The sequence below is a fragment of the Dasypus novemcinctus genome, chromosome 7 (genome assembly GCF_030445035.2).
Source record: "Dasypus novemcinctus isolate mDasNov1 chromosome 7, mDasNov1.1.hap2, whole genome shotgun sequence".
In the NCBI taxonomy this organism is placed as follows: domain Eukaryota; kingdom Metazoa; phylum Chordata; class Mammalia; order Cingulata; family Dasypodidae; genus Dasypus; species Dasypus novemcinctus.
Window position 1 is genome coordinate 20,893,748 of NC_080679.1, and position 25,023 is coordinate 20,918,770.

The 25,023-nt window shown below is 39.6% G+C and overlaps 1 protein-coding gene across 3 annotated transcripts in view; it reads right to left on the reverse strand.

The window, feature by feature from the left end:
- ACSL3 (acyl-CoA synthetase long chain family member 3) overlaps positions 1 to 25,023 on the reverse strand; it is an 86,217-nt gene that overhangs the window by 18,050 nt on the left and 43,144 nt on the right. For 2 of the 3 annotated variants that reach the window (XM_004453110.5, XM_058300041.1), the window contains 4 exons: positions 13,712 to 14,129; positions 7,545 to 7,722; positions 6,143 to 6,252; positions 4,237 to 4,375 (listed from right to left, as the gene is read on the reverse strand). In XM_004453110.5, the coding sequence (XP_004453167.2) occupies positions 4,237 to 4,375; positions 6,143 to 6,252; positions 7,545 to 7,722; positions 13,712 to 14,089 (805 nt within the window). In that variant the 5' untranslated portion in view covers positions 14,090 to 14,129. Of the gene's footprint in view, positions 1 to 4,236; positions 4,376 to 6,142; positions 6,253 to 7,544; positions 7,723 to 8,616; positions 8,678 to 13,711; positions 14,130 to 25,023 lie in introns of all 3 variants that reach the window. The other variant, XM_071216103.1, reaches the window with a different exon arrangement.

Sequence of the window (25,023 nt, forward strand, 5' to 3'; positions counted from 1 at the left end):
AGATAAAACCAAGTTGAAAGTATAAGTACTTACTAGTAATAATGTGCACCTTCTGTGGCTGGGTCGAAGCCTTTGCCGCCCATACTAAAATGCAAGAAAAGTAACTAAAGCTCTGCTCTGAAATAACTCCCTGGCAGGGGATACCCTTATCCATAGGCAGCAACAATGGCCCAGCTTTGTAGCAGCCATCATCCAAAAGCTAGCAAAAATACTAGAAATTAAGTAAAAGCGCCACACAGCATACAGGCCCCAGAGCTCTGGGAAAGTAAAACACATAAATCAAACCCTCAAAACCATCCTAGCCAAGTTCTGTTTAAAAAAAAAAAAAAAAAAAACTGGCCTCCCATGAGCAAATCTGTTCCCATTAGCTCTCCTTAAAGTCAGATGCACTCCCGGGCCCTCAGGCTATTCACCTTTTGAAATTGTTTAAACACCCCCCTTCCCCGCCCCCCCCCCCCCCCCCCCCCCATTATTCAAACCTTCAAGGGAAATCTCAGGCTCCTAGGAAAAACTGACCAGGAATCTACTGTCCAGCAGTTAAAAATCCTAGTCCAAACACACAAGACTATCCTGTCTTGGAATCCCATCCCATTAGGCCACCCAGTAACTTACCAAGACACCTAGTTATGGTAAATTAAAAAGAACTAAAAAAAGAAGCCCCTCCAGCCCACCTGGATGGGCCCACATACTGTTATCCTTATAACCCCCACTGCTCTCAAAGTTTTGGGTATTGCCCCTTGGATTCATCATACTAGAGTTAAAAGAGACACTTCAATGAAAAACAAGATGACTGAACAATTCACCCTATACCTGACCGTCCCTTGAAAATCCGAATTACCTAGAGCCACTGACTAGATAAACTCCTGTTCCCTGTTAATTCCTGCTCCTCTTCAAACTGCTCAGATTACTGTTTGAGACCAAACTAACAACTACAGCTCCCAAAGACTGGAATGTAATTTAAAAAATACTAATCTTGGGGAAGTGGTTGTGGCTCAACTGATAAGAGCATCTGCCTACCATATGGAAGGTCCAGGGTTCAATACCTAGGGCCTCCTGACCCATGTGGCAAGGTGGCCCACGCACAGTGCTGCCATGTGTAAGGAGTGCCGTGCTATGCAGGGGTGTCCGCCACATAGGGGCGCCCCACGCACAAGAAGTACGCCCCGCAAGGAGAACCACCCCACACAAAAAAAGCACAGCCCACCCAGGAGTGGCACCACACACACAGAGAGTTGACACAGCAAGATGATGCAACAAAAAAAAGCAACACAGTTCCTCAGTGCAGCATGACAAGAACGCAAGCGGACACAGAAGAATACACAGCGAACGAACACAGAGAGCAGACAACAGGGGGCGAGAAAGGTGAGAGAAATAAATAAAAAATAAATCTTAAAAAAAAATACTAATCTTAACAACATACTTGTGTTTTGTAAAATGCTTTACTACCTTAAATTGTTTTTCCACTTAACTCAATTAATGCCCTATAAAAAATGATAAAGATGTTAAAGGGGGGAATTAATAAAAAGCATAAGCTTGAAGAAAAAATATCTAACGAGCCACTCCTGCCCCTGCTTCTGTAAATCAGCCCGTAAGAACATGGCCTTGTACAGAAGAATATCAACCGAATGACTCCTGTCCCCCGCTTCTGTAATCTAACAAATCACTCCAGCCCCCTGCTTCTGTAAATCAGCCCGCAAAAGCACAGCCTTGCACTTGCCTTCCACTTCTGTAATCCAGCCTGCAAAATTTCACCTAGGAACACGTTAACCAATAAGCAAAAGTCATGCTGATCCCACATAAAATCCTATATAAACCTATGAAAACTGAAAAATGGGGCTCAGAATTTGGAGACTGACTCTCCTGTGGGCCTGTGCATAATAAATCTGTTCCTCCACACAAGTGCCACCTTGGGTTTCTCTGACGTTCAGAACTCCTGGCTTTGCTTGCTCCAACAAAGTAGCAGCTGGGTCAAGTCATGTAGGGCCTTGCTAAGGCCATGCTAAGGACTTTGGAATTCACTCTAGCATGGAAAGCAATGCCATTTTGAACAGGGGCTTGTCATCTGGGACAAGGATCATGTTGGCTGCTCTGCCGCTACTTAACTTTAGAAAAGGAGACAAAAGGCTATTCTAGTAATTTGACTAAGAAATAAGAGGAGCTTGGACTATGATACCTAGACAACTTGCTGAAAAAATTTTCCTACTTCCAAGTGATGAAATTAACTTGTTTTTTTTAAACAATGTTGCCCACTAACAATTACAAGAGCACAAGCCTTTGTAAGGACAGCAGCCAACATGCCACAGAGATGGCATAGCAGAAACACAAAGAGAAGTGGGTCATGGATGACACTGCTGACCAGCCTAAATACTGGAACTACCCTACATGTGACACTTCTAAATAAAAGAAATATAAATTGTTCTTCTAGCAGGAAGCATCCTACTCGTACATGACATTCCTTTGCAACTTTAGTAGAATTAAAACTTGAATCAAATATCAAATTTTGATAACCAGTCATCCTTATGGTTAAGACAATCTAGACTACTTATGAAACTGCAGAGTCAGTTTATGAAAGTAGGGAGTGAATTCAACAAGATGGCCCATAGAAAATACTGACCTTCTTATAAAAATGAAGACACCAAAATGTTTCCCCTTAAGCACAAAAATTTTAGTGAAAGACATGAAGCCAACCCGTCATTATGACTTCATCCAAACTCAAGCATGTCAAACAGGCAAAAGAAATGAAGTCAGAGGAAATGGGCATTCTCAGCTAGGAAACCTTATTAACATCAAGACCATGGGGCAGAGAACATAAGCCACGAAACGGTCCAGATTAAGTATTCCATAATTGTTCAAGTCATTCAGTCATTCATTTACTGATTCTATGGGTGATCTCACTCACTCCCACAGCTACAATTAAAACTAGGGAAGCAGGTGTGGTTCAAGTGATTGAGCCCCCCCCCCCACATGTGAGGTCTATGGATCTATTCCCAACACCTCCTGAAGAAGACGGCGAGCTGGCATGACAGGCAGGAATGGCAAGCTGACACAACAAGATGATGCAACAAGAGACACAAGAAGAAAAACACAATGAGAGACACAACAAAGTAGGGAGCAGAGGTTTCTGGTGCCTCCTAGAAAGGATGAGCAAGACTGCAAGCGGGCACAAAGGGAAGGAGCGGCAAGCTGATATAGCAGGATGATGCAACAAGAGACACAAGAATAAAAAACATAATGAGAGACACAACGAAGTGAGGAATGGAGGTGGCTCAAGCAATTAGGTGCCTCCCTCCCACATCAGAAGTCCTGGGTTCAGTTCCTGGTGCCTCCTAAAGAAACAAGGAAGATGAACAGACACAACAAGTGCAAACAATGAGGGAGTGGGAAGAAATAAATAAAATAAACCTAAAAAAAAAAAAAAAAACTAAACTAAATGCTTTGGGCTTCTAGATCTCTTCACACCATCCTAACTTAGGCATATTATCTATCCAGACGTGGATATACCACTGCCCATTAGATATCTCCATTTCAAAGTTCTACCAGCACCTAAATTCCAATATACCAAAAACTAATGTCAGAACAACCCCACACCAAAGAAAATCTGTTTCTCTTTCTGTTTAGTTGAGCTGAGTGAATGCCTATACCCAATTATCAAGTTTCCAACTAGAAAGGAAATACAGAACTCAAATTCCAGCAGCTTTCAAGAACATCCCTAAACTCCAGGACATCCTCTAACATTTGCTAGATCTAAGAGTAGGAACCTCTACAGAGTTACCATACCTAGGTGTGCTATAACTGGAGCAAAATGCTGTCCCCTCTGGCAAGGATAGAGTTGGAGCGGAGAGTGAAGGGAGGGATGTTAGTTTAGACCCTCTCTAGCTGTCTGTTAATACCCACAGGTAATCCATATAGAATAATTTTAATGGCATTATTTATAAAACTAACATTAAGCCATTCAAAGCTATCAGAAAAAGTAAATGGGAAAACTGAACAATATAAAAGAAAGCATTTTAAATTAATTTCAAATAAACACTACTTTTAGAACATTGATGAATCAATTCCACAAACCTTTCTTTAAAGGTGAGGTGAAAGTATATCTAGAGTGCCCTTAATTTCTCAAACTTACAGTCTAGACACCTGATTTGACACTTGATACTTCAGGATCATTTATTTGAATTAATTCTGGAAAACATGTTTGCTGCAAAAAACACATAACGAAATTAGAAAACTGAGACATACCAAGGTTTCCCTTTGCTCCCAGAGCCTGCACTGCAGCCATGGTGTGCACAATGACGCCCTTGGGGAACTCAGACCAGGATGGTGGTTTGCCATCGACAGTGACGATGTGCCGCAAGCGAGGAACTAAAGTAACAATCTCCTGGAAAAACACAGATATTCATCATATTCATTACCCTTCATCAAAGAGCTTAGTGACTAGTCCAGGACACAAAAATAGTAGTTTACCATATTTGGTAAAATAGAAAATAATCTCTTGCCAAAAAAAAAAGGCAAGGAAAGGTACAAACAACAAAATATTAGATAAATCATTAAAAGGACATTAGCCAGAACATGAAAAGACAATCCACAGAATGGGAGAAAATTTTGCAAACTATGTATTTGACAAGGACTTAATATCCAGAATAAAGAATTTCAACTGAACAGCAAAAAGACAACCCAATTTAAAACTGAGCAAAAGACTTGAATAAACATTCTCCAAAGAAGATATACAAATGGCCAATAAGCACAAGAAAAGATGCTCAAAATCATTAGACATTAGAGAAATACAAACCAAAACCACAAGAGATAACACTTACTACCCTGGATGGGTAAAGAATTAGAATATACCAGGTGTTGGTAAGGATGTAGAGAAACTGCAACTCTCATGCATTGCTGAATGAAATGTAAAATGGTACACCCTGCTGAGGAAAACAATTTGGCACTTCCTCAAAAAATTAAATACATAATTATCATATGACCTGGCAACCCTACTCCTCTAGATATATACCCAAAACAATTGAAAGAGGGACTTTTTCAACAGATACTTGTACATATAATATGCAGCATTATTCACAATAGCCCAAAGTGAGAAACAACCCAAGTATTTATTAATTAACAGATGAATGGATAAACAAAATGTGGTATATACATGCAATGGAATAACATTCAGCCATAAAAAGGAATGAAGTTCTGATACATGCTACAACATGGATGAACCATGAAGACATCATGTTGAGTGAAATAAGTGAGAGTAGATTACAGGTTACCAGGGGCTGTGGAGAATAAGATAACAAGTACCCACTGTTTAATGGGTAGAGAGTTTAACTTTGGGTGATGAAAAGGTTTTGATAATGGATAGTATTACAGTAGCACAACATTGTAATTAATGCCACTGAATCACACACTTAAAAAGGCAATTTTTTATGTTGTATATGTTACTACAATAAAAATAGTAAAAAAAAAAAAAAAACCAAGGGGGAGGAATACACTGATATGTTATTTCTTTTCAGACAGAAAAGTATTGACTTGAAATTTAAATGACTATTTTTGAGCATTAGATTTACAGTGTATACCCCTGATCTTTGGTAAAAATCCTAATCAACGAAGTTAATTTCTTACAAAATAGTCATGTAACAACAGACTACCTTATAGGGTAGTCAAAAGTCTCTCCACATTTTCAAGAGGCAAAGGGGAGTGAACTCACATGTTTAAGAGAGAGAGAGAGAGAGGTCCACACATATCTGTTTTCACAGGTAATTATCTGGGAATGAAATAAACCCTTTTTTCCTATAGTTTCACAAAGAGTCTTTCCTTTCTTTTAAAATTCTGAAACTCATAATTATGCAAAGCTTCAGAAACAAATAAATGAATTACTAGTTTTAAAATAACCCTTCAAAATGCTATTAGGGGAAAAAATAGGTAAGCACAACTACTAATATTTAATACATAACTCCCTGGGCTCTTTTTGCATAAATATAAATGAAATCCACTTATTCTTTCATAAAGGAATAAAGCATGATACTATAAAACTTGCAACAATTTTAAGAATTCAAAAGATCATAAAAGAACTTAAAGTATACATAATAGGACTCTTCATGACTCCGAAAATTCTCAAGTATCAGATACAGTCATAAAATACGTTTTTCACCTTCAATTTTGTTTGCAAGAGTTCTTTACTGGTAATGATGTTGGTGACCTCTGTTTCATTTAGTCCATGAACAATCGCTGGACCTCCTAGGGTAGCATAGAATGTAACAACTACAGAGAAAGAGAAGAGCGAGTCACATATTCAAACATTTCATGGAACCAACAAACGTAAACAAACACCTTCTAAAAAGCATGCTGGGTCCTAAATTGTTAAATCCATACTCTATGGGAAACAATGCTGAGTTTGTTGGGGGTTTTTTTGAAGTTATAATATGCTAATCAACATAATGCTTACTCACCCTCTCTCCTATAACTTTTCAAGATTTCTAACCTTCAAAAATTAATACTTTTAAAATTTTGTTTTATCTACAGATGCTACTCTGGGACTATCACACTGTGAAGGAATTATAACTGATTTCTAAAGTTTTAGTCTTAACTATTGACTCCTCAGTACTAAAATATGAAAAAGAACACATAAATACAGTGAATGTGAGATTTAAGGTATTATATGTTGATAAGTAAACATGAAAAACTGACACTACTGCTTATTTTAAAATAGAAAATCTAAAGAAAATACTTAGAAATTTTGAAATTACATAATATAATAATGATGTAGATTTTTATTTGCTTTCTTCCTAACTCAAAGTCAGACATAAAATGACTTTGAAAAATAATTCTTTTGAAGCAAAGAAACACGACAAAGGCCAAATCTGTGAAAACAAAAGGGTATGCCTATTATAAATTAAAAAAAAAAAAAAGTGGGGTCATTTATAGCAAGAAATTTGGTAAATGTCCCTTCTATGTTTTTTCTAAAGGAGACAATGTCCATAAAAAAACTCAACATCACATTTTAGCACTAGGCCCCCCTGCAATAAGCTTCCAGGACTATCTCACGATCTGAGCCAGTGTGATTACCATTCAAATAATTACAATACTGTAAGTTCCATCATTTAAACTAGCACCCTGAAATTCACTAGGTTCGAGTATGAAAGTGTTTTAGAGGTCAACTGTTACTACTGTTAAAAGTGGCAAAACAAAATGACAATAATTTTAAAAGGGGATTCTTGAGAGATGGTGGTAGAGCAATAACCTGTAAGTATAGGCAGGGCTCAAAAGTTATGCCTGGGTCTCCTTAGACCCAGAAAGACTTCTACCAATAAGTTCGCGCTCCCTCACCCCAACAATTCAAAAATTTGTTCCACAACAGGATCCTTTTTCAAAATGGACGAACAAATCCTAGTTGAAAAGAGTCCCCTACAGATTAGATAAAAGTTTAAAATAAAACACCCATTAACATCAGAATTGTAATTGCTTGAAAGTGAAATATTACAATAAAAAGTTAATAGCATCTCCCCCATGATAATATAAGCCCATTCTTCCAGAAAATAAGAAAGCCTACGTACGCTGAAAATTATACATAAAACACGCTTGTGCAGCAATCATCCACTCAGCCCTGGTCTCACAGAAGATGGCAATGTTGGTCTTTGGTTTCTGACCCAACATCTGTAAGCCATTTCCAAAATTTAAGGCTCTAATGAAGACATCTTCATAGGACAGCCAATTATAGTGCCCAAGAATAACCTGTTGAAATAGCAAAAAATACAAGCAACTTTTAATACAACCAAAACATTAAATTACAGAAAGTAACCAGGATGTGTTCAAATTTAATGCCAAACAAGGAAGTTATATTTTCATACGATTAATTTTTTTTTTTCCTAACAAAAAGCTATAACTTAAGTTTGGACTGAAATCTGTTTTTTAAAAATTCAGTTATTCTATGGTATATTCTATGACAACTCAAATCATACACTGAGTCTTTTAACTCTAATTGGGGTTTTTTCCTTCCTAAAACATTCAGGGTTTGCCAAGTGGCCATTTACTAATATAATTCACTTACAGAAAGATAAATGTTAAATGATTTAGGTGTTAATTAAAATTTAGTCTAGTGCCAAGCACTGTAGATGCCAAAATTTTACTTTACCTAAACTTATCAATTCCTAATTCCAATATTAAATAGTACAATATGATTCACAAAAAAGAACTGGCCCTCCCCAAAAGAAATATTTATGACTATTCAATTTGAATTATTGTCTCTAACTCTAGATAAGGAAAGTAAAAAAAAAGTCTCTTTACTCAAACAAGTGGGGACGTGTTTCATTACTCACAGTTCCTCTGTTGAAGACTTAAGTGCTTGCTGGTGGTACCCCTGGGCTTTCACTATTTTTATGCTAGCGCAGGTAACATAGCTGCGCCATTAATATATGCCTCTCACACCTTAAACCATCTGACCATATTCATTTTCGAAATGCAAACATTTCTTGAAATTAGAGGTTGGAGGACAGATTTTAAAATTGGAAAAAGGATAACTGCTGCCCTCTAGTGTCCTTTTCAATAATGGACAAATAAATTTTCATTGCAATGGATAAGGCAACTATATTTAATATACTTGTTACTTTAATGGTCCCAAACTCTCACCTTGCTCTGCACCCCCACGAAATGCTCAGCACGGGGAGCTCCAATGACTTCAAAAGGAGCTCTGTGGGGGTGAGAAGACAGATGAGAATTTGGCCAAAATGTGCAGGAACTGGATTACAATTTTTAAGAATTTTAGACTCCAAAGATAAGCATGAGCTACCTCCTAGGATTCTGGAATCTAAATGACAAGCTTTATAAATTTCAAAGTCTATGTGTGTTTTGAACAGGCTTTAGATACATAATCCAAATATGAAAATTCATGTGATGATGCCACCATGTGGCAAAAAAAAAAAAAATCAAACAGTAAGTTTAATTTAAAATCTCCTCATATATTAAAAAATATTTTTTTAAATCTGGAAATCATTTTTAACTACCACTAACTCTTCTAGTAGTTTTTCCATAAATTATATATTTTAAGACCATATCTACCCCATAATTTTCACACGTGCTAGGAAAAGTTTCTAATTCCAACTTTGTCTCTCTGATCAGTCAACCAGCAAATAAACTCAACTATTTACTTATCTCCTGCCTACACTACTGAACTGTGCTGAAGAAAAACACCCTTATTTAACAATCCTATTACGATTCCGTTACATTCAATTTCTTACCCTCTAAAATTGCTGTTTGAAATCTTTTCTTTTATATCCTCTGCCCACTCCATCCCTCAGAAACTCCTTTATCTTCCTAACCACCAAATTTAATGATCTACGTATATCTGGACCCATATACATGACGATGGTTGAAGTGCCCCCGACAAAGGCTAGCCTCTCAAGGACTTTGCCTCAAAGAACTTTCCAGATTTACATCTCCAGCACAAAGATCCCCACTTGGATATCCAACCTGTTACTTGATTGTTCAACTAAAATGTCCGTGGTGGCTTGGAGTTGTACATACCACAGAAAAACATGTTCTTAAATTTAATCCACTTTATGTAGGACCTTCTGATGAGGATACTTCAGCTAAGGTGCGCCCCACCTCAATCAAGATGGGTCTTAATCCTACTTCTGGAGTCTTTGAAAGAGAGTGAAATTTAGAGAGAGAGAGAGAAAGCCATAGGAGATGCCACCACATGCCTTGTCAAGTGACAGAGAAGTCAAAGATTGCCGGTAGCCAACGCCAGAAGCCTGGTCTTTGGGTCTTGGGGAAGAAAACGTAGTCTTGTTAGCTAGTAAATCCCCATTGTTTAAGCTGACCCATTGTATGGTATCTGCTTGAACAGCCTAAGAAACTAAAAAATTGTCTAATGGAAACATCAAACTGAGCATGCTCTAAAACAAGACCTCTTAATTCACCTCCCACTCCCACCCCTTCTCTCTGGCCATTCCTATCTCAGTGAAGGGTTAACCCCAGCCACTAAATTACTTTCAGACAGAAACTCAGAAATTATTCTCCATTAATTTTATCTTCACAACTCATTTCTAAATCCATCAGAAAGTTCTAGCAACTCCCCTATAAAATATACCCCAAATCCTGCCATTTTTCCTACCACCAGTCCTATTATCCTAGCCCCTGCACATTAATACACGCCAGCTAATCAACCTGCTTCCAATCTTATCCCTCTACAACCTTATTTTCCTTAGAGCAGTGAGTGATTTTTTTTTTAAAGAAATATAAATCAGATCACTCCCCTGCTTTAATATTGCAGTGTCTTCTTTTTCCATTAGGAATGGAGTCCAAACACCTTACCCTGACCTACAAAGCCCTAAGGAACCTATACTCTGCCCACCTCTCTGTGCTCTTCTCAAATCTTCTTTCCCTGATATACTTCCTGAAAGCACAACTTTGTCTTCAAACAGCCTGAGCCAGGGCAGGAACTAAGCTGAAGCAAGACAAGCATCTAGGGCACAAAAGTTAAGCAGGCATTCACTCCCAGTGCCTTCACCTACCTACAGTACCCTGCCCCACTGCCAGACCTCTTGCACAACTGGCTCCTTCTGGTCATTCAGGCCTCAGCTTAGCCATAACCTACTCAGAGATGCTTTCGCTGAACATCAATCGACTTTATTTCATCAGCGTTTATATCTATTAATGTATTATTTGATGTCTCTAGTGCTTTCACACAAATATAAACTTCACAAGAGAGTAACCCGTGTGACTTGCTCATTATTGTACCCCTAGTGCCTGGCCCACAGCAGACATCCAGCAATTACTTGCTAAATGTGTGAAATGGATGGCATAACTAAACATGGCTTCAACTCACTCTGGGCCTTGGGGAAGTCATCTGACCTCACTCCTCCAGGAGCCTCATTTTTAAAAAGAATGGTTTAAAAAAATCCATATCCATACATTTAATTCCTATAGCTACTATTGCTCTGCTCTCAGTTCAATCACAGACTTCCTTTGTACGTCACCTCAAATACGCTTATCCTTGATACATATGAGTTAGCAATATGTTCATTTTTCATAGACTGGGAAGCAGGATAATGAACTAGTGTAGCTAAGTGAATGACTATCAGGTAGTCTTTGAACAGGCTCTGCATTTGTAAAGAGGGTTCCCAAGGTCATTTTCTTCTCTGACATTTAACTAGCTGTACTTTGATTTATGCCAGGTATGACATACACAAGTGTAAACATCAATTATATCACTCAAGCTACATAGCTGTCTGGAACACAGGAACTTTAGAATTTACTTTGTTCAAGGACAAAGTATGATTTTTTGTGATGCTTTTTTTAGATGCTTTTGTGATGCTAATCATGATACTCTCTTACCTCAAAAGAAAACTATAAAAATAAAATAGAGGTAACATATAGAACATACTATAAAGAAAAATCACTACAAAACTTGACCATTAATGGAAGTGGATGTGGATCAAGCAAGTGGGCTCCCGCCTACCACATACGAGGGCCATGGTTCAGTTTCCCTTGCCTCCCAAAGAAGACAGCAGCTGGTGCAATGGGCAGGTGCGGCCGCTGACACAAAAGATGACACAGTAAGAGACACACGAGGAAAAACATAATGACACACAACAAAGTAGGGGCCAGAGTTTCCCAGTGCCTCCTAAAGAGGACAAGCAGGATGGCAAGCTGACACAACAGGCAGGCCAGTGAGAGGACACAACAAATGATGCAAAAAGAGATACAAGAGGAAAAACATAATGAGAGACACAATAAAGCTGGGAATGGAGGTGGCTTAATAATTAGGTGCCTCCCTCCCACATTGGAGTTCCTGGGTTCAGTTCCCCATGCCTCCTAAAGAAATGGAGAAGACAAACAGATAACAGCAAGTGCAAAACAATGAGGGGGTGGTGAAAGATAAATAAATAAACTTGACCATTAAGGACCCTGAAAGATGAGAGTGTAATAAAGATAAAATTTTCAGGTAGTTGAGAGTTTAACCTCTAGACTTTTTTTTTTTTTTTTACTTTATTTGGGCTAGAAATATTTCAAAATTATAGTATGCACTTTCCTGACTTCTTAACAAAGTATACTGACTTTATTTAATGTTTCACCTTGCAAGCAAAGATTATAAACAAATTATTGTAAGGGAGCCAAGAATTAAACCACTGGATTTGGCCCAGTGGTTAGGGCGTCCGTCTACCACATGGGAGGTCCGCAGTTCAAAGCCTGGGCCTCCCTGACCCGTGTGGAGCTGGTCCACGGGCAGTGTTGACGCATGCAAGGAGTGCCTTGCCACACAGGGGTGTCCCCGCGTAGCGGAGCCCCACGCGCAAGGAGTGCTCCCCGTAAGGACAGCCGCCCAGCGGGAAAGAAAGTGCAGCCTGCCCAGGAATGGCGCCGCCCACACAGAGAGCTGACATACCAAGATGACACAACAAAAGAAACACAGATTCCCGTGCCGCTGATAACAACAGAAGCGGACAAAGAAGAAGACGCAGCAAATAGACACATAGAACAGACAACCGGGGCGGGGGAGGGAGGAAGGGGAGAGAAATAAATAAATAAATCCTTAAAAACAAAAAACAAAAAAACCCAGCAACAACTATATTTTCAATTTGTACTCTCATGTAAAATATGAGCATGGGTAAAATTGTATATGTAAGACTTTTTCTTTGAAACTGAACAAATGTATGTTAATGTTACAAGAGGTTAATATCAGACCAAAAAAAAAAAAAACACACACACATTATGCTAAGTGAAAGAAACCAGACAAAAGTACTACATATTGTATGGTTCCATTTATATAGTATGTAAATATAGATCAATTTATAAAGATGAAATTAGATTAATGGTTATGAGGTCTGGGAAAGGATAGAGGAATTGAGAGGTGACTGTTTTCAAAAATTTTTGGTGACGATGAATGCACAATATTGTGATTATACTAAAAGCCACTGATTATATACTTTGGATAGATTGTATGGTATGTGAATATATCTCAACAAAACTGTTCTAAAATAAATAAATAAATAAATATGCAAGAATAGCCAGAAGTAGCAAGTATGTACAGCACGGGAAGCAAAGAGAGATAGAGAGGTGATGAATTTTGTTGTTTGTCTGCTTTTTGTTTTTTATTATTATTACTGAAAAAAATGAAAATGCTCTAATAATGGAAGGGATGAATGCACAGCTATGTGATTATGCCAAATACCACTGAATATACACTTTGGATGGACTGTTTGCTTTATTAATATGTATCAATAAAATTGATTTATTAAAAAAAAAAATCAGCAACTACCAAAACCAAGGTACCAAGACATTAAATACCCACTACAACCCACATTAAAACTAGAGGCGGCAGGTCACATCCCCAAAGCAGGAGCACCTCAAGAACACAAGTGCTTCTGGAACTACCAGGGAATATAATTTCATACCCAAAAGTGCTCTACACATTCTACTCTAAGCCCTGGTAGACATCTAGGCTGAAAAGTGCTCCACACCAGTGGAAGCCAACCTCATTCAAAAGACCCAAGTTCAGAACAAATCCATGCATGTGAGTATGAAGCAAGACTAGAGCACAGACTAACTCCTTCCCTTCCTTGCTGCTTCTGGAACACCAGCAAATTCAAACAGAAGCAGGCTCAGCTTATCCCTCACCATCATTTCTAAGAGTGCATTTATTCCAGGTAAATCCAAGGGCAATGAAAGAGCATTTCGTTTTATTCAGAGGAAAAACAAAGACAATGAAAGCTCACCTTACCTTTTTAAATATTTTTCCATTTAGTTGTACTTCATCTTCCTCACTTAAAATTTCACGTGTTCCCAAAAGACTTTTGTTCTTAAATTTGTTTTTCGCATACATAAAAACTTTATCTAGTGTATCACATCCGGGGTATACTAGTGAAGCCAAACTGTCCAAACTGTGAATAGATCTGTATGCAGAATCAGGTTTTGAGTTTACAGGCTTTGCTTTGATTTGGCTTGATTTTTCTTCTCTTGACTCAGACAAAAAATAAAATGGGATGTATGTTAAAATAGTATAAAGTGATATTATAAAATGTATGAAATACAAAAGAATGGGATTGATGGTCTGTTTTAGCTTCATTGTGGATGGATTTGAAGATACGTAGTTATTCATAAGTGCTCAAAACACTAAATTAACGGATCTCAGCAGGAATCTAAAAGGAAGAAAAAGAAAGATATTAGTTGAAAATTCATTTTTAATTCGCTTTAGAGAAAAATTCTTTACATTAGCAGGCAAATAAAGATTTCCCCACCCACTGGGGAGCAGCTAGTGTGCTGAGTGTGCTGGCCCCCCATGATGTCCTGTCTGTTCTGGACATTCTTAGGGACTCATTTGTATCATACCTATGAACCATCAAATTATCACAGAAAAGCTTCCACACAACATGTCAAAAGGTGGTCTTTCCACCCTAATTCCAAATATCTTCAAACACTTCCCAGTGGTAAGGGGGAGCAAACCAGGGCAACAAAAGAATGGAGACCAAAATTTTACCCATTTCCTATGCTTCAGTGTCTCACTGCATCAGGGATGGCAAATATTTTGTGTATATGCCACATTCTCCTCTCTCACGGTCCTACCAGTCAGTGCTAAAGAATCAAAGCAGGAAACAGACTTGGCCCAGTGGTTAGGACGTCCATCTACCACATGGGAGGTCCGCGGTTCAAACCCCGGGCCTCCTTGACCCGTGTGGAGCTGGCCCATGCGCAGTGCTGATGCGCGCAAGGAGAGCCCTGCCACACAGGGGTGTCCCCCGTGTAGGGGAGCCCCACGCGCAAGGAGTGCACCCCATAAGGAGAGCCGCCCAGCACGAAAGAAAGTGCAGCCTGCCCAGGAATGGCACCGCCCACACTTCCCGCCCACACTTCCCGTGCCGCTGATGACAACAGAAGCGGACAAAGAAACAAGACGCAGCAAATAAACAGAGAAAACAGACAACTCGGGGGGGGGGGGGGGGGGGAAGGAGTTAAATAAATAAAATAAATCTTAAAAAAAAAAAAAAAGAATCAAAGCATTCCTTCTCAGTGTCTGCAGCAACTAACAATTGAAGTTGACAGATAACATGACACCCATTTCCCACAGTGGCTCTACATATTCTTCAAATATCTCTTCAAAATTGTGAAGAGAGGAGACAGTAAACTTTTGTCATTTTATACATTTTATACTACGCCTTTATCAGATTTATTGAGCATCTACTATGTAGATGCTGCTCTAAGTACTGCAAATATCATAGTGAACAAAGCCTATGTCCCTCCTCTCATGGAGCCTACACATTCATTGGGAAAGGGAGACAGAGAACAAATAATTTCCATTTATGCTCAGGTGATGATCAATGCTATGAGGGAAAATAAAACTGGAGCCAGGCTGGACGGTGGTCAGGGACAGCCTAGACTGGGACAAGCTCTTCAGGCAGAGGAAACACCCTTGTGTGGTAGGTATGTAACAATATCATTTGTGAAGAAGCAAAACTGAAGCAAACCACTACTAATAATACTAATGCCAATTACGTTCTCTATTCTCCATCAGTTTCACAACACTAAAAAAGCAAACAGAATAAGGAATCAATACTTAACGGGCGCAGAATTTCTTTGAGGTAATGGAAAAGTTTTAGCAATGCATGGCAGTGACAGAAGCACAACAATGTGAATGCAATTTATACCACTGAATTGTATGCGTGAAGATGGTTAAAATGAGAAATATCATGCAGCATTATGCTTTATCATAAAGAGGGAAGAGGTGGGGAGGGAGGAGAGGAATCTGTACTCTACAAATTTTTTAAATGAATAAATTTAGATCATTAATAAAAAGAACTCAAGGAAAAAGCTACACATTTTCAAGCCAATTATCCTATAAAAACCTACTTTTTGCACAGGAGCACCTCTGAAATGATGATGTGAGGTGCTCCACGGAACTTCCCCACTGAAACAATCCTAAACGTTAAAACTGTAAAAAATAAAAATAAATTTAAGAAACCATACTAAATCTAGGTAAGAATAGCAGGAGTCTCCAATATTTGAGCCATGATCCACACGCTGCCCTGCCCTACCCAGTTCAGTGAGATGAAAGCCTACTCTTAAGCAAGTACAGCCAAGAAGAAAGGGCACCCCCTGCAGCTCCCAATCCCAGACTATGCTTTCTCCCCACAGAGGCAGGCTGCAAGCATTCCCCTCCCAGCTCTGTGCTGCACAAGTTCTTTTCCAAGCAAGTACAGGCCAAGAGGTCTTGAGAAGTCCTTCTTTCACCCAGTTCCCACCTAAGGTGGAGGTTCCCTACATGGAGAGGACTTCCAAACCCAGAAAAACAGTGGCTCCAGCCGCCACCACCACCCAGAGCACCACCTGAGGTGTAGATAATCAAGATGCTATCCCTGACCCTAGGTCCAGAGCAGTGGTCCAGAGGGTTCTGCACAGGGGGAGAGGCAGACCACAGGAACAAGTATCTACTCAGCGATTCTTAAGAGAACTGACTTTATTTGAAATGGCGCACAAAGAAGTTCTAACAAATTGAATTTTGGTGGTAAGCAATTAAACAAGGATGGGAGCTCCATGATGGCAACAAGTAAAAGAATAGACTGACTACTAGATTAACAGAGAGAAACAGGAGGAGGAAAAAAACACCAGAAGAGTTGTCCTAGAGTCAGAGCAGGCCACAAAGACTGGTCTCAAAAACAACTTCTAAAAGGGAAATTTCATTAGGACACTCTGCAGCCCATAAGAGGAATCAACCACGAATGAGCAGATAACTCCTGGGATGATGCCAATAGAGGCAGATCAGTCCCCAGAAGGATAACAATATGATCATAGAAAGAGACAAGTGAGTCCTGCTAAAACCACTGTCATCCCATGAGGGGGCACTTCAGGGTGACTGTAATGTCCAGTGCTGCATTGTCTAAGGAGAAACTGCAGCAGACACACACAGCAGAGGAAGCACACCTCACTGAAACAGTCCAGCCAAGTCACTAAAAAATAAACAAGCAAACAACACAATCACATGGCGACTAAGGCAGTATTCAGAGTTGCTATAAAATATCTAAAATGTCCAGTTTTCAGCAAAAAATTAGGAAGCTTCCAAAAATAAAGTATACCCCATACACAGGAGGAAAAAAGCAGGCAAGAGAAATTACCTTTGAGAGCACCCAGATGATCAATTTAAAGGAAAATCCAAAGCAGATCTCAAAAAATGTTAGAAACTTAAGAAACCATGCTTAAAGAATTTTAAAAAGGCATGAAGACAATGTCTCACCAAATAGAGAATATCAATGAGATAAAATTATAGTACTAAAAAAAGGAAAGGAAAGGAAAGGAAAGCCTGGAGTAGAAAAGTTTCGTAATGAAAATGAAAAATTCACTAGAGGGGCTCAACAGTAGGTTTGAACTAGCAGAAGAATTGGTGAACCCGAAAACAGATCAACAGAGATTATGTAATCTGAAGAAAAAAGACAAAAAAATAAACAAAGAAATAGGAACAGAGCCTCAGAGAAATGTGGGAAACGATTACACTGATTAAAATACACACAGGGAAAACGGACTTTGGCCCAGTGGTTAGGGCGTCCATCTACCATATGGGAGGTCCGCGGTTCAAACCCCGGACCTCCTTGACCCGTGTGGAGCTGGCCATGCGCAGTGCTGATGCGCGCAAGGAGTGCCCTGCCACGCAGGGTGTCCCCCGCGTGGGGGAGCCCCACGCGCAAGGAGTGCGCCCGTGAGGAAAGCCGCCCAGCGTGAAAAGAAAGAGCAGCCTGCCCAGGAATGGCGCCGCCCACACTTCCTGAGCCGCTGAAGACAACAGAAGCGGACAAAGAAACAAGACGCAGCAAATAGACACCAAGAACAGACAACCAGGGGAGGGGGGGGAATTAAATAAATAAATAAATCTTTTAAAAAAAAAAAAATACACACAATGGGGGAACTAGAAAAGGAAATCAGATAAAATATTCAAAAGAAGTAATGCCTGAAAACTTTCCAAACCTGATTAAAAACATTAAACCTACACATTCAAGAAACTCAAGAAACTTCATCCACATTCAGAAATATCATAGAAAAATGTTGAAAGCAGCAAGAGACAAACCACTGATTACATACAAGGGAATCCCAGTAAAACTGACAGTTGACTTCTCACCAGAAATAATGGAGGCCAGAAGGAAGAGGATGGCATTCAAAATGCTAGAGGGAGCATCATCAACCAAAAATATTATAATCAGCAAAAACTTGTCTTTTCTAAAAAATGAAGAGTTAGGAGACATTCCCAGACAAATAAAGACTGAGAGGATCTTTATTAAATAAGGTGGCACATCTACCTGAAAAGAAACACTAAAGGAGAACTCACAGGAAGATGGTATATTAGAAAGACACAGGACTCACATCTCTCCCAGAAAAACACTAGAGGACAAGCAGAAACGGCCTGGGGAAAAAGTGCTCTAGGGTTTAGGAAACCAGGGGAAGGCTGGACAGCACCCAAAAGAGAGAAGGGCAAAGGAAAAGAATCCCAACAGACAGTGAGCACAAGCTGCAGCTGTGGGTGCCCTTCCCGCCACCCTAGGAGCAGACAGCTTTGCATTCTCCAGCCTCTGTCTGGCAGCTACGGAGAGAAGGAGCCACAGGGATCCAACTCCCGAGGAAACGTGAGAGAGGGGAAATGCAAACTAAGACAGATTCAGCTTCTGGCCAACAAATATGGTCTGTTGTGTCCCACAAACCTTTCCAGGCCAGGTGGGACCATGCCATTGTTTGCCTTGGGAATCTGCACAAGACTAAAGAGATGCAACTTTCACAAAAATCCTCCCGACTATGCTCCCCAGTGTGACAGCAGAATTCAGTTGTGGTTTCCCTACACATGGCTCTACACATGTCCCTTCTATTTGAACCTATAATCAGTACTAGTTGATAAGTATACATCCAAGAGACTTAAATCTTTGAGCTGTCCATGTGCCAGCAGGGCCCCAAATCTCAACTGATTGCAACACCTACTCTCCAGTTCACTGGACTCACCCAGGACAACTAACAAGGAGGAGATGATGGACAACCACAATATCAAGGAATCAGGAGTCTACAACTTCAAGCAAGAGTCCCATCCATCAGCCATGTGGGATTGAAGCTCTCTCTCAACTGGAAGTGCAGTGGGCATCACCATCCCAGAATCCTCAGGATTAGAGAATGGACCAAAGGAGACTTACTGTATTCTATTATGGACTTATTGTGATTCTACCAGTGGAAAAAATTATATCATTAATGTGGAGGGTATGGCTACCGGAAGTTCCGAGGGCTGGGAGAGGGAAAAACAGGTATAGCATGGGGAAATGTTCAGGTCTTAGGAATTTTCCTGAACAACATGGCAACAACAGATACAAGCCATTATATATCTTGCCATAATCTACAGAATTGTGTGGGAAAGAGTGTAAAGTACAATGTAAACTATAATCCATGCTTAGTTGCAATGCTTCAAAATGTGTTCATCAATCTTAATGAATGTACCACGCTAATATGTTATTAATGTGGAAAAATGTGAGATGTGGGGAGTGGCGCATATGGGAATCCCCTATATTTTTGTTATGTAATCTAAATATCCTTTAAAAAAATAAAAATAATATTTTTAAAAACCTTCCCGACTGACCAGGATTGGTTACTGAAGGTGCAGAGGGGAGAGAAATTATTTCCTACATAGGAAAAGGGAAGGAGCTGCTGACAAAGGTGGAGAACACCTGTGACAAAGTTTGATTTGTGAGGCTCTCTTTAGCCTCGAGGCAGGATCCTCTGTCGAATCGTTGTCAGTGTTGCAGCAAACACACTTGGTGCAGGGTTTGAATTGTGAGGGCTGCCAAGAGCGCCACCTGCTGGGGGGACTGGGGGGTCAAGAAAGGAAAATGATGAAATAAGAAAGGGACTTTTTCTGGCCTTTACAATTTCCCTCTCCAAGGCCCTTGGAAGCAGATCTACAAACCATTACTGGGCCCATGGCCCAGCAACAAACGAGGACAATCCTAAAGACTGAGAATAAGTTGAACCAAGAATCAAGGCATAGCAGTAACACACAGCCTCCCCACCACTAAAATCCCTATGCGAGAGAAAAAACTTGACCATCAGAGTAAACTCACCATCATAATCAGATGCCTAGACATCAGCAAAAAATTACAAGCCATACTAAGAAAATGGAAGAAATGGCCCAAGCAAGAAAAGATATCAAAGCCTCAGATGAGACACAGGATTTGAAACAACTAATTGACAAGGTTCATACAAATCTCCTAAATCAAACAATGAATTGAAAGACAATATGGCTACAGAGATAAAGGGCAGCAAGAAGACACTGGGAGGGCAAAGAAGAATTGAAAACCTTAAGAGAAACAGAGAGCTTATGGGAATGAAACATAAAAGGTGAGATCAAACATACCTTAGAAGCATGTAACAGCAGACTTGAAACACCAGAATAAAGAAGTAGGGAAGTGGACGTGGCTCAACTGATAGAGCATCTGCCTACCATATGGAGAGTCAAGGGTTCGATACCCAGGGCCTCCTGGCCCACATGGTGAGCAGGCCCATGCGCAGTGCTGCCACGCGCAAGGAGTGCCATGCCATACAGGCACGTCCCCACATTGTGGAGCCCCACACGCAAGGAGTGTGCCCTGCAAGGAGAGCTGCCCCATGTGAAAAAAAGCACAGCCTGCCCAGGAGTGGCACCTCACACACGGAGAGCTGATGCAGCAAGATGACACAACAATGAGAGACACCGATTCCTGATACCACCAAGTATGCAAGCAGACACAGAAGAACACACAGCAAATGGACACAAGAGAGCAAACAACAGGAGGAAGGGAAGAGAAATAAATAAATCTTAAAAAAAAAAAAAAAAAGAATAAAGAGGTAGTAACGGAAAGACAAAACAGCTGAAATTGAAGAGAGAAAACAATGGTAAAAAATGAGCAGGGGCTCAGGCAGTTGAATGATAGCACAAAGGGCAACAACATGTGTCATGGGAGTTCCAGAAGGAGAAAAACAGGAGAAAGGAGCAAAAAGAGTATTTGAGGAAACAATGACTGAAAATTTCCCACCTCTCATAAAAGAAATGAACTTACATGTCCAAGAGAAGCACAGTGTACCCCAAATAGAATAAATCTAAACAGACCTACTCTAAGACACATATTACTCAGAATGTCAAACATGAAAGATAAAGAGAAAATTCTGAGAGCAACAAGGGAGAAGCAAACCATGACATACAAGGGACACCCAGTGAGACTTAGTGAGAATTTCTCATTAGAAACCATGGAAGTGAGAAGACAGTAGTACAATGCAATTAAGATACTGAAAGAAGAACTGCCAGCTGAGAATTCTTTACTCAGCAAAACTGTCCTTCAAATATGGAGGTGAGTTTAAAATATTCACAAATAAACAGAAACTAACAGTGTTCATAAAAAAGAATCCACTTTTATAGGAAGTATTAAAGGGAGCCCAAAAGAAAAAGACTAGGAGAGAGAGGCTTGGAGGAGAGTGTAGAAGGCAAGATTAGCAAAAAGGAAAACCAAAAGAGTAAAAAGACAGAAAAAATAAGATATGACATATGAAAGTCAAAGAATAGAATGGTAGAAGTAAATAATGTATTTACAGTAAGATCACTGAATATGAATGGATTAAGCTCCCCAATCAAAAGATACAGGCTGACAGAATGGATAAAAAAAACATGAGCCATCCATATGCTGCCTACAAGAGCCTCACCTTAGACCCAGGTATACAAAACAGCTGAAAGTGAAAGCCTGAAAAAGATACTCCACACAAACAGTAACCAAAAAAGAGCAGGGCTAGCTATACTAATATCAGACAAAACAGACTTTAAATGCAAAAAAGTTATAAGAGATACAAATATTAATATTAAATTTAATATTAATAAGAGGGACAATGTACCAGGAAGAAATGACAATCATAAATATCTATGCACCGAACCAGGGTGCCCCAAAATACATGACACAAGCTCTGGCAAACCTGAAGGGAGAAAAAGACATCTCCTCTACATTAACAGCTGGAGACTTCAATATACCACTCACATCATTAGATAGAATTAGACAGAAGATCAATAAGGAAACAGAAAACCTGAACAATATGATAAACAAGCTAGACCTAACAGACATATTCAGAATGTTGCTCCAAACTCAGCAGGTTGTACATTCTTCTCAAGTGCTCACAGATCTTTCTCAGGGTAGACCATGTGTTAGATGACAAAGCAGGTCTCAAAAAATATAGAGAGACTGAATTTATACAATAGAATAATGGAATAAAACTGGAAATCAATAATAGATGGGAAAAGGGAAAATTCACAAATATGTGGAGGCTAAACAGCACACTCCTAAACAATCAATGAGTCAAAGAAGAAACTGTAAGAGAAATTACTAAATATATTGAGATGAATGAAAACAAGAACACAACTTATCAAAACCTCTGAGATATAGTGAGGCAGGGCTGAGAGGCACATTTATAGCCCTAAACACCTATATTAAAAATTAATAAAGAGCTAAAATCAGAACCCTAACTGAACACCTGGAGGAATTATTAACAGAAAAAGAATAGCAAACCAAGCCCAAAAAAGCAGAAGGAAAGAAATAACAAAGATTTAGAGGAGAAATAAATGAACTTGAAAACAAAAAACCAAGAGAAAAATCAACAAAACCAAAGGTTGTTTCTTTGAAAAGATTAATAAAATTGAGAAATCCTTGGCTACACTAACAAAGAAAAAAAAAGAGAAGATGCAAATAAATAAAATCAGAATTGAAATGGGGGAAGTTACAATTAACCCCACAGAAATAAAAAGAATCATAAGAGGATATTATGAGAACTGAATACCAACAAATTAGACAAGCCAGATGAAACAGACAAATTCCTAGAAATGGACAAACAACCTACATTGATTCTACAAGAAATACAAGAACACAACAGACCAATTACATTTAAAGAGATTGAACCAGTCATCAAAAATCTCCCAACGAAGTCCAGGACCTGATGGCTTCACTTGTGAATTCTACCAAACATTTTGATAAGAATTAACACCAATCATGTTTAAATTCTTCCAAAAATTGAAGAGGAGGGAAAATTATTCAACCTATTTTATGTAGCCAATATCACTCTGATACCAAAGCCAGATAAAGATACGACAAGAAAAGAAAGTTATAGACCAATTTCTCTAACAAACATTGATGTAAAAATTCTCAACAAAATACTTGTGAAGAGATCAAACAGCATATCAAAAGAATTATACACCATGACCAAGTAGGATTTATTCCTGTATGCAAGTGGTTCAAAGAAGTAAATGAATTAACATAATACATCACATAACATGAAGGAAAAAAGCCACATGATCATCTCCATACAGAAAAGGCACTCCAAAAACTCCAGCATTCTTTCTTGATAGTAACACTATAAAAGATAGGAATAGAAGCAAAATGAAAAATCTACCATCAACATCATGTTCAAGGGGAAAGGTTGAAAGTTTTTCTGCTAAGAAAAGGAACAAGACAAGGGTGTCCACTATCACCACTGTTATTCAATATTGTGCTAGAAGTTCTAGCCAGAGCAATTAGAAAATAAATAAATAAATAAATAAATGGCATCCAAATAGGAAAAGAGGAAGTAAAACTCTCACCATTTGCAGATGACATGTCTTGATCGTATGTTTAGAATATTCTGAAATGTCTGTCACAAAGCTACTTGAGGGAAGCGGGCTTGGCGCAACGGTTAGGGCATCCATCTACCACACCGGAGGTCTGCGGTTCAAACCCTGGGCCTCCTTGACCCGTGTGGAGCAGGCCCACGCGCAGTGCTGATACGCACAAGGAGTGCCCTGCCACGCAGGGGTGTCCCCCGCGTAGGGGAGCCCCACGCGTAAGGAGTGCGCCCCATAAGGAGAGCCGATGAGCATGAAAGAAAGTGCAGCCTGCCCAAGAATGGCGCTGCACACACAGAGAGTTGACACAACAAGATGAAGCAACAAAAAGAAACACAGATTCCCAGTGCCGCTGATAAGGATAGAAGTGGTCACAGAAGAACACGCAGTGAATGGACACAGAGAGCAGACAACTGGGAGGGAGGAGAAATAAATAAAAAATAAATCTTCAAAAGAAACACAAAACACAAAGCTACTTGAGCTAATAAACGAGTTCAGCAAAGTGGCAGGATACAAGATCAACACACAAAAATCAGTAATGTTTCTGTACACTAGGTACTGAACAATCTGTTGAGGAAATTGGGGGGAAAATCCATCTGCAATAGCAACAAAAAGATTCAAATACCTAGGAACCAATTTAACCAAAGATGTACAGGACCTACATTCAGAAAATTATAAAACAATGCTAAAAGAAATCAAAGAAGACCTAAACAAATGGAAGACATTCCATGTTTGTGGACTAGAAGACTATCATGAATATGCCAATCCTACCCAAACCGATTTATAGATTCAATGCAATACCACTCAAAATTCCAACAGCCTACTTTATAGAAATTGAAAAGGAAACGACCAAATTTATTTGGGAGGGAAAATGTACCCAAATTGCCAAAAGCATCCTAAAAAAGAAAAGTGACGTGGGAGGACTTTCACTGTCTGACCTTAAGACATATTACGAAATAGTGAAAACCAGTATAGCATTGGCATAAAGATAGACACATTGATCAGCGAAACAGAACTGGGAGTCCACAGTCCAGGAAAAAACCCTCACTTCTACGGCCAACTGGTTTTTTGGTTTTTTTCCTCTCCCCACCACCACCCCTAGCTGTCTGCTCTCTGTGTCCATTTGCTGCATGTTCCTCTGTGACCGCTTCTGTCCTTGTCAACAGCACTGGGAATCTGTGTTTCTTTCTGTTGTGTCATCTTGTTGATGTCACCTCTCCATGTGTGCGGCACCATTCTTGGGCAGGCTGAACTTTCTTTCGCGCTGGGCGGCTCTCCTTACGGGACGCACTCCTTGTGTGTTGGGCTCCCATACATGGAGGACACCCCTGCATGGCAGGGCACTCATTGCACATATCAGCACTGCACATGGGCCAGCTCCACAAGGGTCAAGGAGGCCCGGGGTTTGAACC